The sequence below is a fragment of the Euphorbia lathyris genome, chromosome 6, assembly GCF_963576675.1.
Source record: "Euphorbia lathyris chromosome 6, ddEupLath1.1, whole genome shotgun sequence".
NCBI classification, from domain to species: domain Eukaryota; kingdom Viridiplantae; phylum Streptophyta; class Magnoliopsida; order Malpighiales; family Euphorbiaceae; genus Euphorbia; species Euphorbia lathyris.
The window spans coordinates 13,699,331-13,716,051 of record NC_088915.1 but is presented as its reverse complement, the minus strand read 5'-3'; the positions used below and the strand labels follow the sequence as shown (position 1 = coordinate 13,716,051).

General features: G+C 37.7%; 2 protein-coding genes across 4 annotated transcripts; one reads left to right on the top strand and one right to left on the bottom strand.

The window, feature by feature from the left end:
- Nucleotides 1-6,574: 6,574 nt before the first annotated feature.
- Nucleotides 6,575-10,002, bottom strand: LOC136233496 (uncharacterized). Of its 3 annotated transcripts, none has more exons than XR_010690859.1 (4): nt 9,750-10,002; nt 8,063-9,432; nt 6,993-7,980; nt 6,575-6,908 (listed from the first exon to the last, which is right to left on the bottom strand). XR_010690859.1 is itself a non-coding variant. In XM_066023173.1 (4 exons), the coding sequence occupies exons 2-4, from the start codon at nt 9,031-9,033 to the stop codon at nt 7,176-7,178; spliced, it is 1,668 nt and encodes a 555-aa protein (XP_065879245.1). In that variant the 5' UTR covers nt 9,034-9,432; nt 9,750-10,002; the 3' UTR covers nt 6,575-7,175. The 3 variants fall into 3 exon arrangements, 2 of the variants coding, with proteins under 2 accessions (XP_065879245.1, XP_065879243.1); XM_066023173.1 differs by having other exon boundaries at nt 6,575-7,243; nt 7,352-7,980; XM_066023171.1 differs by having other exon boundaries at nt 6,575-7,980.
- Nucleotides 10,003-10,185: 183 nt separating this feature from the next.
- On the top strand, nt 10,186-16,187 carry LOC136233495 (probable pectinesterase/pectinesterase inhibitor 34). Its single transcript, XM_066023170.1, has 3 exons — nt 10,186-11,326; nt 12,434-12,570; nt 15,304-16,187. The coding sequence occupies exons 1-3, from the start codon at nt 10,341-10,343 to the stop codon at nt 15,999-16,001; spliced, it is 1,821 nt and encodes a 606-aa protein (XP_065879242.1). The 5' UTR covers nt 10,186-10,340; the 3' UTR covers nt 16,002-16,187.
- The last annotated feature ends 534 nt before the right edge of the window (nt 16,188-16,721 follow it).

Sequence of the window (16,721 nt, the reverse complement as noted above, 5' to 3'; positions counted from 1 at the left end):
GACTGTTGAACTCTTCTCCGGGATTACTTCCCTTCACGCGGGGCGTGTTTTCTTCCACGCGGGGCGTGCCCCATCCACGCCCTGCGTAAGTGACCTTCTGGACTTTCTCCGGATCACTCTCAAGAACACGCGGGGCGTGTTCATCTACACGCGGGGCGTGTCTGAGCAGATGTGTTGTATTGTTTTGGCCTCTTTAATCGCTTGTTGCTCGCACTTGGTTCTTCCTCCGGCTTCCCTTGCTCGGACTCGATCCTAGGGAAAGATGCTCCGCATCATTCACTCTCTCTTAAAAAGAACTTGACCCCAAGTTGCTTGCCACGCATTGAAGAGACGAGTTTGTTGTGAATGAACCCAAGTCCTCAAATCGAACCAAGGTGTTGTTCGAGATGAATTCAAGGATTCCACTCCACATATTGTCGGACTCACCTTCTCCTCACGAGCTTTTCCCGATATCTCAAGTACTTCACCCCGGCATCCATCTTCCATGGAACTCATCTCCCAATCTCCACCAATATCGAACGCTCTACCAACATCGAATGGTATGTCTTGGCGGAGCGTGTCAAACCACTTCCCAACAAATGCTTGGATGGTCTGCCTACACCCCTCATTTCGTTGAGCATACCACCCTTGGAACCTCTTGATCTCCCCATCACGAACTTGAGGAATCAACTCAATCTTCTTCCGCTCATGGCCTACGTCAAATGGAATGCCCCGACGACACATATCAACCCCACTAGGATCAATCACATAAGCACTCTTCAAAACCCCAACATGGTCTTGAGTCGAATATGCCCGGACCTCAATATACCCCACGCCATCAACCCGGATGCTAGGCTCAATCTCCACTCGCATATAGCCAACCTCAAATGACATGCCTCGGCGCCATAAATCAACCCAAATTGGAGCGATCCCTTGAGTACGCTTCACAACCCAAACACGATTTTGACTTGAATAGGCCCGACCTTCGCTCTCATTCATGCCACTAACCCGGCTACCATGCTCAATCTCTCCTTGCCCATGGCCCACATCAAACGGAATATCCCGGCGACATTTGTCAACCCACATCATAGTAGACTCAAGCACACATATAGTAGCTCTTCCCTCACCTTGGGTCAACAATCTCGGAACTTCAAGACTTGCTACCTTACTAACTTGGCCCTCAATCCCCAAGTCTTGAATTTCTTCTACCTCCTCAACATCTCTCGGGCGGTTATCCCCATGCATCAAAGACTTCATAAAACCCACTCTCTTCACCACAAGCTTACTTCTCATTGACTCCTCATAGGGTTCATGCTCCCTCAACAAGCACCACATATACCCCCACACATCCATGTCAAATAAGCACGAACTAATGAGTCCCGAGTTTACCAAGTCTTGACATCCTTCCATCTTCTCTAGATCCCATGGGAAGCCATTCCCCTTCAACAAACAATCACTCAAGCCCATAACAAGATCAACCCTCATGGTCCCATCATAGGAAATGTTCTCCCTCCACATAAAGTTCGCATTCCTCACAACAAGCTTGTCTCTCATAGGCTTATCATAGGGAAGGTTATCACTCAACATAGAGTCCACATTCCTCACAACAAGATCATCTCTCATGGGCTCACCATAGGGAATGTTCTCCCTCAACATGAAGTTCACACTCCTCACAACAAGATCACCTCTCATAGGCTCATCATAGGAAAGATCCTCCCCCAATATAAAACTCTCATTTCTCATGACAAGACCACCCCTCATGGGTTCATCACAGGAAAGATCCTCCCTCAACAATAAACTCCCATGCCTCATGATAAGATCACCCCTCATGGGCTCTTCATAGGAACGGTTCTCCTTCAACATACACAACCAAGCTTCCAACACATATACTTCAACAAAGCACAAAAGAATAAGTTCAGATTTTACCCAATGAGTGACTCGATTCTTTTGCATGCAGCATGTGCTAGGCATCTCGGTGCTATCAATAGGCTTCATAGAGTAACCTTCCTCCTCCTCTCTAGAGCTCAACTCACCATTTTTAGAGCTAGGTGCACTATCTCCTGGATCCCATGCTATGTCATATGGTAGCTTCCTCAAAGGTGAAAGTCCGTTAGGAAGCCCTCTAAGTGGCTCATTGGTAGGCATGTGCTTGTCACCCTCGGACATCGGTTCAACTTCCTCACTTCCCACTTTGCTACTCCCCTTCTCAACTTCATTCCCCTCTTGGGATTTGACTTCATTAGGAGAGTGGCTAGCTATCTCACCCATGGAACCCAAATCAATTTGACTCAATGTCTCACCCGTTCCACCAATGCACCCATTCACATTCAACTCCCGAGTTGGACATTCTTCCAAAGTGGTCTCCCTCTTCTTACTAGGAGAACTCTTCAAAGGTATAAGGACATATCGGATTCCGCCTTTGCGTATGGTGTAGGTGTTGCTTCTTCCCGCATGTGAGGCATCACAATCAAATTGCCATGGCCTACCAAGTAGCACTTCACAAGCATCCATCTCCACAACATCACACATAGCTTCATCCCCATAAGCTCCAATAGTGAAAGGAACCTTACACCAATGACTAACTTGAAGCTTTTCCACCTCGTTGACCCAACCAAGGCGGTAAGGTCTAGGATGTGGCTCGGGAACCAACCCAAACTTTATCATGGCAAACCGACTAATGATATTCACTTGGCTTCCTACGTCGATCACCATCTCACACTTCTTCCCATGAACTAAGCATCGAGTTCTAAATAACCGATGGCGTTGACTAGGCTCCTCCTCACTAGGCATTGGCACCCTAGTCACCAAATACACATTGTGCTCATTGCCATCATCATCAACTTCATAAGTGTCTTCATCTTGGCTCCTCTCTACATTTCTCAACTCATCATCATGATGGAACCTACCTCCATCATACTCATAGATATCTTCATAGTAGTTCCGTTCAACCTCCTCCAACTCATCATCACAATAGAATCTACATTCATTATCTTCATAAGGAGCCCCATGTCGATCCCACTCAACACACCGAAGCCCACTCTCATCATTGTAGACCCCATCTTCGTCTTCCTCATAAGCGGCCCCATATTGGTTCCACTCAATGCATCGACGTTCATCCTCCCCATGGTAAACTCTACCATCTTCATCATAATCAAACTCATAAGCACCATGACAAAGTTCACCATTGTTACATATTTCATCTTCGGAAGCGCTCTCTCTCTCTCTTCAACCTCATCCTCGAATTCGCCTTCACAATAGTCATGTTCAACATTTCTTTCTAGCTCATTCTCGGATTGGTTCTCCTCTTCACCAATCTCCTCTTCTAACTCCTCTTCTTCATGATCATGCTCAAATTCATTTCCCTCTTCATCAATGATCCGCCTTTTCCCATGACCTCTCGTTTCCTCACACTCCTCTTCACAATTCGAACCGACTAACTCACGTGCCAAGCCGTCCGACTCAAAATACATGCTACAACCCAATATGGTAGAACCACCAACATCTCTCCCATCTCCATAGCCATCAACCTCCACACATAAATGAATTTCACCATGCTCCTCAAAGAGATTAACAAGCCCAAACTCCTTCTCCCCCTCTTCAAGACAAATATCCTCAATGTCCCTAAGCATACATATGTGCCTAGGCCTAAGGGGCATTTCATCAAACACTTGGGGAGTACCTTTCTCAACATGGGTTTCTTCAAAATTTCCACTTCTCAATCCCCACTCCTCCTCATTCACACATGCATTTAAATTCTCATCAACAATTTCATTAACAATAAATCCACAATGAGAACTTAAATCTACTTCAACATCACATACAACCAAATCATTACTAATAATAGGCATACCCACAACTTCCACATCAAGATTTGAAAGCTTTGGATTTACCTCCTCATTGTGTAAAATGGGACAGATTTGGGATGAATCTTTAGGAGGAAAAATGGAAGTTGCTTCATCCTTTTTCCGTTGGGCTCGACGTTGTCGTCTTCTACTATTTCGGGTTCCCCTTTGGAGTCTCTCCATTTCTTCTTGCTCCAAGTTCTCTCTTGTCTTTCTCAACATTTCGGCATATTGGAGCCTCATCTCCATTGTCTCGGCTTCAAGACGTTCCTTTAAAGCTTGTAAATAACTCGGTTGAATCATTATCGAAAGAAGTCTCCGTTCAAGGAAAACGATCGGTTCTGATACCAAATGATGCAGCGCGGAATCCACTGAGAGTTTTAAACCGTAAACTCACAAAGGCTAACAACTTATCTAGCTAAACTAGAAGGAGTGGATCCTAATTTATGGACTAAATCCATAGGAATATAAAATCCCCCATTGTTGAAGGTGAAAACCTTAACAAAAGCTTCTTGAAGAAGATATAATTTTGATTGATAAAAAGTTAACCTATTACAAGAGAAAGAGATGAATTTATATCATCTCAAAAATCCTAAAACAAATTACATAAAAGGGTAAATCAAATAACTAATTAAAATGATAAGAGAAGGGGTAAATGGGGTAAAGGTAAGTGGAGGGGGTTGATTTGAAGGAGGGAGAGGAGCTGAGGGACCAAAAGTGTAAATAATCAGGAAGCTGGAGTAAGGAGTAAGTTCCTGAAAAAGTGAAAGTACACGGGGCGTATCCAAAAGTACGCGGGGCGTACTTTGGCTGATGAGCCATTCTCTGGATCAGGAACAATTTTACACGGGGCGTACTCAGAAGTACGCGGGGCGTACTTTGGAAAAGTGCAAGTACACGGGGCGTATCTGAAAGTACGCGGGGCGTACTTTGGCTGTTGAACTCTTCTCCGGGATTACTTCCCTTCACGCGGGGCGTGTTTTCTTCCACGCGGGGCGTGCCCCATCCACGCCCTGCGTAAGTGACCTTCTGGACTTTCTCCGGATCACTCTCAAGAACACGCGGGGCGTGTTCATCTACAAGCGGGGCGTGTCTGAGCAGATGTGTTGTATTGTTTTGGCCTCTTTAATCGCTTGTTGCTCGCACTTGGTTCTTCCTCCGGCTTCCCTTGCTCGGACTCGATCCTAGGGAAAGATGCTCCGCATCAGATTCGAATAAAAGGAGGTAGTTATAGACCTTGGAACGTATTGTGATACGTGTCACATGTTGATAGGCGGATGTGTATCCATTAAGTAAGATTCAGTATACAACAATCCCATTAGATACTTGATTGATGAGATTGGACACAATTTTGCTGTAATATTTTATATTTTGATTGGATTGATGCTAATCTTCCAAAACAAGATCGTGTGACTGAATCGTTTGGAAATAACTGATATTTTGTCATGATTCCACACGGATGACGGTTCAGAATTTACTAATAATGATATGTGGATCTAATTTATATTTGTCTAATATATGAAGAAATAAACATAAAAAACACCAATTACAACTTCCTTAAATAGTAAAAGTTTTTAATCACTTAAATTAGAATTAGAATTAGAATTTGATTTTTAGTGTTTATTTGATTCTATTTTTCTTATTATTATTTTTTACTGTTTTTAGAGACAAGGTGAATTAATTTTCACTAGCTACCAACAAAAACAAATGATAAATAAAAATTATTGAACCAAATAGATGTTTAATATTTATATTAAAAAAATTAAGAAACGAAATACATAAAAAAAAAAAGGGGACAAGCTCATATGGTTTTTAAGAAATTTTGGATTTATAGTAATATATGAAATTATACAAGTTTATCTCTATTTTACTTTTACTTAACTAAAAATCTAAATAAATTAGCTTAGTGTTATTTAACTATCAAACATTAAAAATATCAATTATAATTAAAATATTTATTATGTTACTAATAAATTTATAAATAATCTATTAAAAATATCAATAATTAAGTCTGCAGCATATAAATTAATTGTACAAAGTCTTTTAATATATCATTTGTCTTCTTGAATTTATCTAAAAAACTTTATTAACCCTCTAAATTTTTAGAATGTCCTGATCACCTTTCAACTTGCGTAAAATGCAATCAATTAATTTTTCAGTTGTAAAAAAAATGTAAGCTACATATGAAAGGTGTTGCACGCATCTTAGAAAAGTAAAACGATCAAAATCGAGGTAATACAGTTCTAATATTAGAAAAGACATAGTTAGAATATCTTTTACTCTATTTTATAAATCATATATTAACATTTTAAGGCGCGTGAAACACATTTCCTACATGCTGCTTATTTTTTTTTTGCAACCGAATGATTAATTAAGGGTGTTGTTAAACCCAGCCCCATTTTCCCACCCCTAGCCCTGTGAAAGGACGAAAATGCCCTTTCATAGGTTTTGGGAGGGGAAAAGCTATTTTTTTTTGCCAATTCGACACGCGGGCGTGTGACCATCACGCCTCACCTCGCGGTCGGACGTGATAGCCTCACGCCTCACCGCGCGGTCGGCCGTGACAGTCACATGCCCGACCTTACGGTCAGGCGTGTGGCTGTCACGGCCGACCGCGCGGTGAGGCGTGAGGCTATCACGTCCGACCGCGAGGTGAGGCGTGATGGCCACACGCCCGCGTGTCGAATTGGCAAAAAAAATAGCTTTTTTATCCCGTAAATAGTTCGTCAAACCCGTAAATAGTCCGTTAAACCCGTAAATATGCGGTTAAACCCGTAACTACAGAATTGTACTTAGAACCACAAAATAATATAAGTTAATTAATAAATATTATTAATCACAACATATAAAACTAATATAATTTAGTCCAAGCCTCTCTCCTTTCAGCGTATAGATTCTCCAAGTGACGAACACTCTGATGACAAAATAATCGCCATTGGGTGGCAATGGGAGGCACTGGAAACGAATGACGTAAATAAAGACGTATGTAGTGACGATAACTCCCCAAATGACAAATCACAATCTCTCGCTCAGGTGGTCTTCCATCGTCCGAACGCATCGGCAGTATAGTGCAACATCCTAATTGTTCTGTAGTAAAGAGGAAAATTACTGCATTCAATACAGATACAGCAGCAAATAAGTGATCCGGACTCACCATCCAGTGGGACTCACCACAACCCGCTCCTGCCCATTTAATACGTGTGAGGGCAGCATCAAATCCGTTCCCGTACACTGGCGCATACAGATCACGGTTTGCCCGCATCTCAATCTCTATAAGCACTCTCATCAGCTTCCACTCCTTTTGGTTATAGGTGATTGCATCGGCTAAAACACGAAATCCACAGTTACCATCTGCTACAACATCATGGAATCCAGTAATAAATGGTACGATGAGACCTTGAACCCGATGTAAATGGTGGTAACTGGCGATATCCGCATCAAATCCGATTGAAAATATTAATATATGAAATTTATCAATAAAAATATATTTACTTTAACTTCAACATATATATAAATAAAATAAAATATACCCGGCATCTTGCTGTTATGCACAGATGAGGATGAAGAACGGCCTCGACTACGACTACTCCTCGAACCTGAGGACCGTGCTCGACCTCGTGGTGACTGATTGTACTCCCATGCACTCGGATTTCGTTTTGTTGATGAATTTCCCTTTGGTCTACCCCTAACAGTGTCTTTGACCTCAGGTTCTTTAAAGCCACTTTGTTCCGGGTTTATCTGATCATGAATGTACATCGATATGCTACGCACCATTGAAGGATCTAATTTTTCAACCTTTTCCACAAGAGATTGAAAAACTCGGTGATCCTCAGACCCGTCAGCATATACTGGAACAGAAACTGGTATGTCACTCAACCCTTCAAACGCAAGAGATCTCCAAAAAGGATGGATGCGGTCAACACGAACCGATTCATTTGTGTCAATATATGTTTTAAGCTCACATGTACACGGAATGCCATGAGTCATGGGCAACACGCATCCGCATTCAGTTACCACATCCATACTCAATCCGTGCATACGCTTGAGCTCATCATTTAGTACAGCCAAGCAGTAATGTGAAACGTGTAAGTCGAGATACGTGAAAGGTTCTCCACAGTGATTCACCGCAGATCTTCTTCTCGAGTCCTCGAGTGAGTATCTGATTATATACAATGACGGATTACAAAACTAATGTATTAAATTTTAAAAGATTAAAGCAAATAACAGAATAAATGTCTTACTTGATCGCCTCGATCTGAGCCTCAATGTCCTTGTGCACATTCGCCCACACTGTATCAAGTGCACCAGTAGATGAATTCAACCACTGTTTCAACTGTGCATGTGAACTCTCCACTCGACAGGTTGTGGTGTTTCCTAAGTGCAACACCTTGTTCGTCCATGCTCGACAAAACTTCTCTTTATGCACTAGCCACGTGGTCTCCACGTACTGAATCACACCAGGCCAGTTGCCAGTAGTATTCTTCATGGCTACCACTGCCGCCTCATATTCAGCTTCTGTTGGGGCTTCAATTATACGTTTCCATTTGGAATTTTTAAAAATTTCACCAAACTTCTTCATTCCACTCAACTTGCCAACTCTATCCTCCACATCTTTATTAATATGCCATGTGCACAATAAATGATGAGAATGAGGAAATACCTCACGAACCGGCCGCATCAGTCCTAACTCCCGGTCTGTAGCAATGACTGTCGGATGCACATCAGGTTGGAGCAAAAGCTTCAACTTTTGTAACACCCACATGTAACTACCCTCGGTTTCATCCTTCATGATTGCATAGGCGATCAAGAAGTTTTTGTTAGAAGGCGTCATTCCAATGATTTCAAAGAATGACATCTTATACTTGTTTGTTTTATATGTTGAATCCATACCAACAAACAAGTAATAAGATCGGAACAGTGTGATCGATGTTGGATGTGCCATAAATAAGTGAGTCACGACATTGCTGTCCGGCACCGCTTGCGTCCAATGTATATAGTCCTTATCTATAGCAAGCCGATAAAACTGACCGATTACATCCCGACCCTCAAAGCTCTCAGTCCTGATTTTCTCCCTGTAGTTATAGATATGTCTTTGTGTCGGGCAATCCTCCGGATGTTTTTCTTTGATTGCAACAAAAATAGCACAAGGCTTAGCTTGAGCTGAACTCATTTCACGAACAAGTTTTTTGGAAGCCGAGCTTAGTCCGCTCATCTGTCTATAGCCCTAACGATATACAGCCAACTGATGACAGTGCTGTCCTCTATCTCCAGGAATCCCATTCACCACCCAACCGCCCAATTCGCCGATTTCCATAACCTTTATCTGGAATTTGCAACCACAGTACTTTGTTTTTGTATTCTTCCGTAGTATAACATCCATATCCACATCCTTTTTCCTTTTATAATTCTTAACACCACGAGCACATTTACCCAATATCCACTTTGACTTGCGCCCCGTCTTGTGCGACGCTGTGGTTAACTCAAACCCGATCCCAATTGCCGTCTGTTTTGCCCAGTTAACAGCTTCATGATATGTTTGAAATGTTTGTTTGGGAAAAAACTGCGAGCTGTAATCTATGCCGTTTCCGTCAAATTCTTCCCACGAAACCTCCTGTAAATGATTAATAACGAACATTACATTCCAAAACGTGACATTTCTATAGCGTTTCGGTGTCTAAACCCGAAAAACAGCCACAAATATGTTCGGACGTGTGAGCATCACGCCCCACCACATGGTGGGGCGTATGAACATCACGCCCCACCTCATGGTGGGGCGTATGGCTATCACGCCCCACCACATGGTGGGACGTGATAGTCATACACCCCACCATGTGGTGGGGCGTGATGCTCACACGCCCGAGTGTCGAACCAGATTTTTTTTTCCAATTCAAATTACAGAAATGCAAGGAAGTTAAATCAGAAAAATACCTCGAATTCGGACGTAGCATCACTCCCGTCTACTCTCGGTGATAACGGATTGTCTTCCATCAAACGTGTTGTCTTTGATTCGAATGAAAATGAGTTTGAGAGAGTTTGGGAGGAATTCAAATTTTCAGTTTTTGTTCAAAAGACGGTTAGGTCTTTTTTCGGGGCTGGGTGGGAGTGTGAATATAGGGCTGGGTTTAGTAACTCACTTAATTAATTACATTTTAATCTACTTTATGAAAAACTATCAACGCACTTTAAAAAATTTAAAAAGTCAATCAAGTCTCTCCCAGATGACGACGTATTAAAAAAAAATATATTTATTATGTCACTAAAAAATACACTAAACACTCACATACTAGTGATACTAATAGAAGCCAGCTACTAAAAAGCTTCTCTCGATTTAGACTTCACACCCACCTCTATTACTCTCTCTTCTCTCTCCCACCATTTATATATATAAATATATTTCCCACTTCTTCTTTCTCTTCTTCATATCCCAACTCTTCTACACTAATTTCTAATTTCCATTTTTATGTAATTCTTTTTATTTTTAAATTTAAATTGCCAAAATTTAAATTCGGTACCTGAAAAATGAAGACTCAAGAATACGGCCGGCTCGGTCAGTCAGGCCCGTCCGGTCATTACGACCAATCACAACTTGCCACGTCAGCATCATCATCTGCACCTCCTCCTTCGCACAAGAAGAAGATAATTTTCCTTTCCCTCCTCTCCCTCGTCTTAATCGTCGCCTCCGCCGTCTCCGCCACTTTACTAATCGGACTACGAACACGCTCTTCCTCGCATTCAGCGCCGCTTGTAGCCCGGAAGCCTAGCCGTGCTATTTCTAAAGCCTGTGAGAAGACTCGTTACCCGTCTCTCTGTGTCAACTCGCTCCTCGACTTTCCTGGCTCTGTAACCGCCGATGAACGAGACCTCGTCCACATTTCCTTCAATATGACGCTCCAGCACTTCTCCAGAGCTCTCTACCTCTCGTCGGCGATCTCTTACATCCAGATGGATCCACATGTTCGGGCCGCCTACGAGGATTGCCTCGAGCTGCTCGACGATTCAGTCGATGCGCTTTCGCGGTCGCTTTCCTCTGTATCTCCTTCCTCCGATGGCGCCATCGGACGGCCGCAGCCAATCGGTTCCAGCGAGGATGTGGTGACTTGGCTTAGCGCCGCCTTGACTAATCATGACACTTGTTCTGAGGGATTCGCGGAGTTGAGCGGCGATGTGAAGGATCAGATGTCGGCGAAGCTCAAGGACTTATCGGAGCTAGTAAGTAACTGCTTATCGATCTTTTCAGCGACTAATAGCGACGATTTCGCTGGTGTGCCGATTCAGAATAAACGGAGATTGCTGGAGACGGAGGAATCAGATCAAAATGCCGATGAATTTCCGAGATGGTTAGGGAGGAAGGAGAGAAAACTGTTGACCATGCCAGTGTCGGCGATACAAGCCGATATAATCGTTTCACACGACGGAAACGGTACGTACAAGACGATATCGGAGGCAGTAAAGAAAGCACCGGAGTACAGTAATCGGCGAATTATTATCTACGTGAGGGCAGGAAGGTAAAATTTAAATGCATAAAAGAGCTTAAAAAGTTAGTATAACTTTTTGATAACTTTTTAAATTGAATGAATTGACAAAAATAACCCTATCATAAGTGGAAAAATTGGTTTTTAAGACCAAAACTTTCAAAGGAAATGATAATTACTTGAATTGACCTTTTCTTATATCAATCAAGTAAAAAGGAATATAACATTTACGTACATCAAAATGTTTGAAAATGTGCAATTTTTTTTTTTTGCCAAATTATATTTCCTTTTTGTTTTATTTGAATATAAAAAGAAATGTCTTTTCTCATTATTAATTACTTGCCTAGTAAAAAAAGCAAATTAATCGATCTTAGACTCGTTAAACATTACTTAGATCGACTTTTCTCTGTTAAAGTTTGTTGCATATACTAGAATTCAAAATTATTTAATGATTCTAAGTTAATTTTACTCTATTGTGAATTTATTATATAAGGTGAAAATTTACAATAGTATGAGATCAGTTCATCTTTTCAGTGACAGATAGATGTTATAGTTAGGAGAGATCCTATTCCATTCAGTATAAAAATACCTTTTAATATGGTAGGCCAAGGATTTTGGCTCCCATCAAAATTTACAGTTACCCAGTTCTACCAGTAACTCTCTTTAAAATTTTGATCTTTTTTTATAACTTTATCATATATTTCTCTGTTCGCATTGACATCTTACATTATGTATTATCAATTATTTTGACGTACCACGACCTGAACAGTATGATTAATTTGGAACACGATCATTATAAAACTTCACTTATTTCAATAATTGAATATTATTAGTCAACCTAGGAGTGAGAATCAATATGTGTTTTATATTATTAGTCACCTATTTTGTTTAAGTCATATATGTGTTTTATTATATTTATATATATACACATGTATGTGTCTTAACTCTTAAGAAATAAGTAAATATATAGGTGTTTTTTGGTGTCTTTCTATTTCATGTTCCTTTATTTATATAAAAGGAAATTTAATTTTAATATCCAAATATTTTGTTTTAATATCTTTTTCTTTTATAACTGTTTTTAAATATCTTTAATTAAATAAAGTGTAAAGGGATGAAAATAATGTGGTGGGCAATTTGCAGGTATGAAGAAAACAACTTGAAAGTGGGAAGAAAAAAGCATAATTTGATGTTCATAGGAGATGGAAAGGGCAAAACAGTCATTTCAGGAGGGAAAAGTGTCTTTGATAACATGACTACTTTCCACACGGCTTCTTTCGGTAATCTCTCATTTTCTACTTCCTTTAATTTTGTTTGTATTATTCCAAACATAAATATTTTTCATATATTATTATTATTTTAAAAAATAATAAAAATACAGAAAATTAGTCAACTTTTATAAAAATGCCTTTTAAGAAAAATTTAAAAGAATACCCTTCCTTTCTCTTAGTTAAATTTTTTTTAACACATTACCATTAGATTTTAGAGCAAATTAAATCATTATAAATATAAATAAAAAATACCCTTCCTTTTTTCTAAGTTAATTTTTTTTAATACGGTACCATTAAATTCTAGTGGTTTAGAATCTAAATAGAAGCGAAATAATAAATTAGGTTTGCACGTAAGTAAAAAATAAAATAAAAAATCAATTATATAAAAAAAATATTTAATAATGAAATTTTTTATTACACTTAATAAAAAATTTCAATTAATAAAAAATATTTTATTTCACTTTAATGTCAATTACTGATAAAAAGAACATTTAAAGTAGTTTGAGTTTGAGATATATCAAAAAAGAATATCCAAATAAGTTTAAAACTTTTGAAGCAAAATAGTTGAAGCTATTGGCATCCTATTCTGTTTCTTTATTTTATTTTTCCTTTTATGTTGACACTTGTAATGACACGTGTCCTTCTATAAGATTTCTTTTATCTATTTCACCATAATTAATTAATTCTTGTCCATTTTTACCAATTAATTAATTTCTGTCCTTTTATAACCTTTTCAGTAGTAGATTTTACAACCCACTAAATTCATGTTATTGACCAAAACATAATTCACTTAAGACGGTATTTGGTTACCTACTTTTCACGTCATGTTCGTCTTTTCATTTTAAAAGGTAGAGTTTTAAGTGTTTGGTTAGACATTTTCTATTTGCCTTTTAGAATTGAAAAATAGACTGTTTATAAAAATAGATTTTTCGAAAGGCAAACAACAAACAGAAACAGTAAACAAGAACAACAAACAGCAAGTAGCTAAATAGACCCTAACTTTGTTTGGTTCGCTTGTTCTTGGTTGTTGTTAGCTATTTACTGATAATAATAGATTTTAATTGTTTCTCTGTTAAAAAAAATTGTTTCGAAATTTTAACAAATACTTTATTATCTTCTTATCTTCTGTTCGGAATTAAAAGATTCTAAAAAATAAAAACAAACCGACATTTAGTATTTTTTTGTAATCCAACATTAATTAATTAGAATATTAATATGTTGTTGCTAATTAAGAAGACAAAGCTGGTAATTGATTCTTAGCGTAGCATCAAAGTGATATATATGCTAAGAATAGATACGAGTCAACTCACATTAAAATGTTCTGCTTCTTTGTGTAACAAATTACATGACTTTTATTTCTGAAATAGACTTATATGAATATGAATATTAATTTGCTTTTGTCATACATACTATATGCTTCCAAATTCAATTTATGGCTACAATTTAAAGTAGAAAATTAGATTAGATTAATTATTGAAGGCGTGTGGACCATGCCGTTAATCAGATTTTTGAAAGCTACTGCTCATGTAGCAAAAAGCATCTCATTCCGATTTTTATAGGTTAAGGGTCGATTTGATTTATCTGCTATTTGTTGTTGCTGTTTGATGTTCGTTTTTACAGTTTACTGTTGGAAAAGTTATTTTCCAAAAAATATAGAGGTTTCTTTTTAGATATAAAAGACAAACAGTAGGTTCCTAACCAAATATCTAAACTCACCCTTATATTTTACTAGTTAAATACAAATTATCTAATTCAGTTTAAAAAGCATTATTCATTTCACGTGTCCAAACTAAAAAAATATAGATAATGAGAATCTTGAATCTCTCGTGATTTTCCGATTTTGATTTTATCTAATTTCTTTTTTATTTCAATATATTATATCATTGATATTTTTTATTATATTAACTTCTTGTTTACCAAATTAGTTAATTGTAAAACTCTAATTTAGAAAAGTACATTCGTGTTTCACAGTAATTTTCACCTGGTCAGTGATTGACCAAATAAATTTGGTCAGTCACCATTAGATATTCTGGTGGAAATTAAAATTATCGTAAGACTTAGATTTAATAAGCATGAATTTAATGGTTACTGACCAAATTCACTTGGTCACTGAAAACCACCATCATATTTCATATGTGTTTAAAATTATATTTTTACCGTTCGAAATAAAGTTGTTATAGTTTTTAATAAAAAAAACTTATTTTGAACAATTTAAAAATGCAAATTTCAAACGCATATAAAAATTAATAGCATGTGACTTTTTCTTACTACGAGGAGCTTATTGTGATAAAAAAAAGTTAAGAGCTTCATGTGTTGAAATGAAAAATTAAGATCTCGAGATAGTTTTTGTCTTTTTTGTTATTCTTATTTCTAATTCATTTCACTTCCAATACTATTACTCCCTCTGTTATTTTATATAAGTCATTTTAGTATTATAATAATTTTTAGTTTAGTTTTTCGGTTCAAGCATTAAAAATTTTGTTCTGATCCATTTGTTTTTTTAACATTACAATGCTTATTCCCCAACCATGCCATAAGAGAAAACTTTTTTTTAGTTAACCAATATAAATTTTATTAATTTGACTCTCTATTAATTATATTTCTTAATTTTGTTAAAATACTGTAGAATGACTTACATAAAAGAAGTATTAATTAATAAAAGTCGATCCTTTTTGTTTTTGTGCTAATTTTTTTTATTTATTTTGGTAATAATTTCCGTTTTATTGATCATTGTATATACAGCTGCAACTGGAGCTGGATTTATAGCACGTGACATGACGTTTCAGAATTGGGCGGGTCCGGCCAAGCACCAAGCAGTAGCCCTCCGTGTCGGAGCCGATCACGCGGTGGTTTACCGGTGCAACATAATCGGGTACCAAGACACATTATACGTGCATTCAAATCGCCAATTTTTCCGAGAATGCGACATTTATGGAACAGTAGATTTCATATTCGGTAACGCAGCAGTAGTCTTCCAAAACTGTAGCATATACGCCCGTAAACCTATGACACTACAAAAAAACACTATAACCGCCCAAAACCGAAAAGACCCAAATCAAAACACAGGCATATCAATCCACGCATGTCGGATCATGGCCGCCGGAGATCTCGCCCCAGTGAAAACAACCTTCCCGACATACCTCGGCCGTCCGTGGAAACTATACTCTAGAGTTGTGGTCATGTTATCCAACATTGGTGATCATGTTCACCCTAGAGGATGGCTAGAATGGAACACAACATTTGCACTTGATACACTATATTATGGGGAGTACATGAATTACGGGCCGGGTGGAGCGGTTGGGCAACGGGTCAATTGGCCCGGGTACCGTGTAATTACTTCTACTACCGAAGCAAGTAAATTCACGGTTGCGGAGTTTATATACGGATCGTCGTGGTTGCCTTCAACTGGGGTGGCATTTTTAGCTGGCTTAGCAGTTTAAAATTTAAATCATGAATTTAATTTTTCTGTAAAATTTTAGTTATCACGTCTTTAATTTAATAATTGTATGCAAGTATAATTTTTAATTTTTTTTTTTGCAAAAAGTTGATGTAATTTTCATTGTAACTTGTAACTCATAAAGATGCTATATAGAAAGAGATAAGGATAAGGAAATTATTTTTATTTTTATCTTTTTGTCAATTTTTGTATGCAAAAGTACATCCATTATTCCCTGGTAAATTACATATATAGCTCTTAAACTTTATATTTAAAGGATGTTTGGTTGCTACTTTTTCCGTTCATATTTGTCTTTTCATTTTAAAAAGTTAGATACCTTTTATTTGCATTTTATATAGATGAACAGTAGTTTTTTTATAAAAGAAAAAAATCTCTGAAAAACAATATTTTTCAACAGCAAACATCAGGTAAATAAAAGAGATGCTTTAGACTACAAAACCATACATTTTAACATTTGAATTTTCATTTTAATTTTCATTTTACTAACGTAATATAACATTTTACCATAAACCAAAATTATTAATAGTAAGTATTGTATAGTTCATGAAAATGATATTTTAAAGAATTTTAATTTTTGAATTTTTTGATTTTGAAATTATTTAGGTAATGTATGATTAAGAGAGAAAAAATGACTGTTTAAAATAAAAAAAATATATAAAAATTAAGATTTAGAAAATAAAAAAAAATGTGATTCCATAAAAAA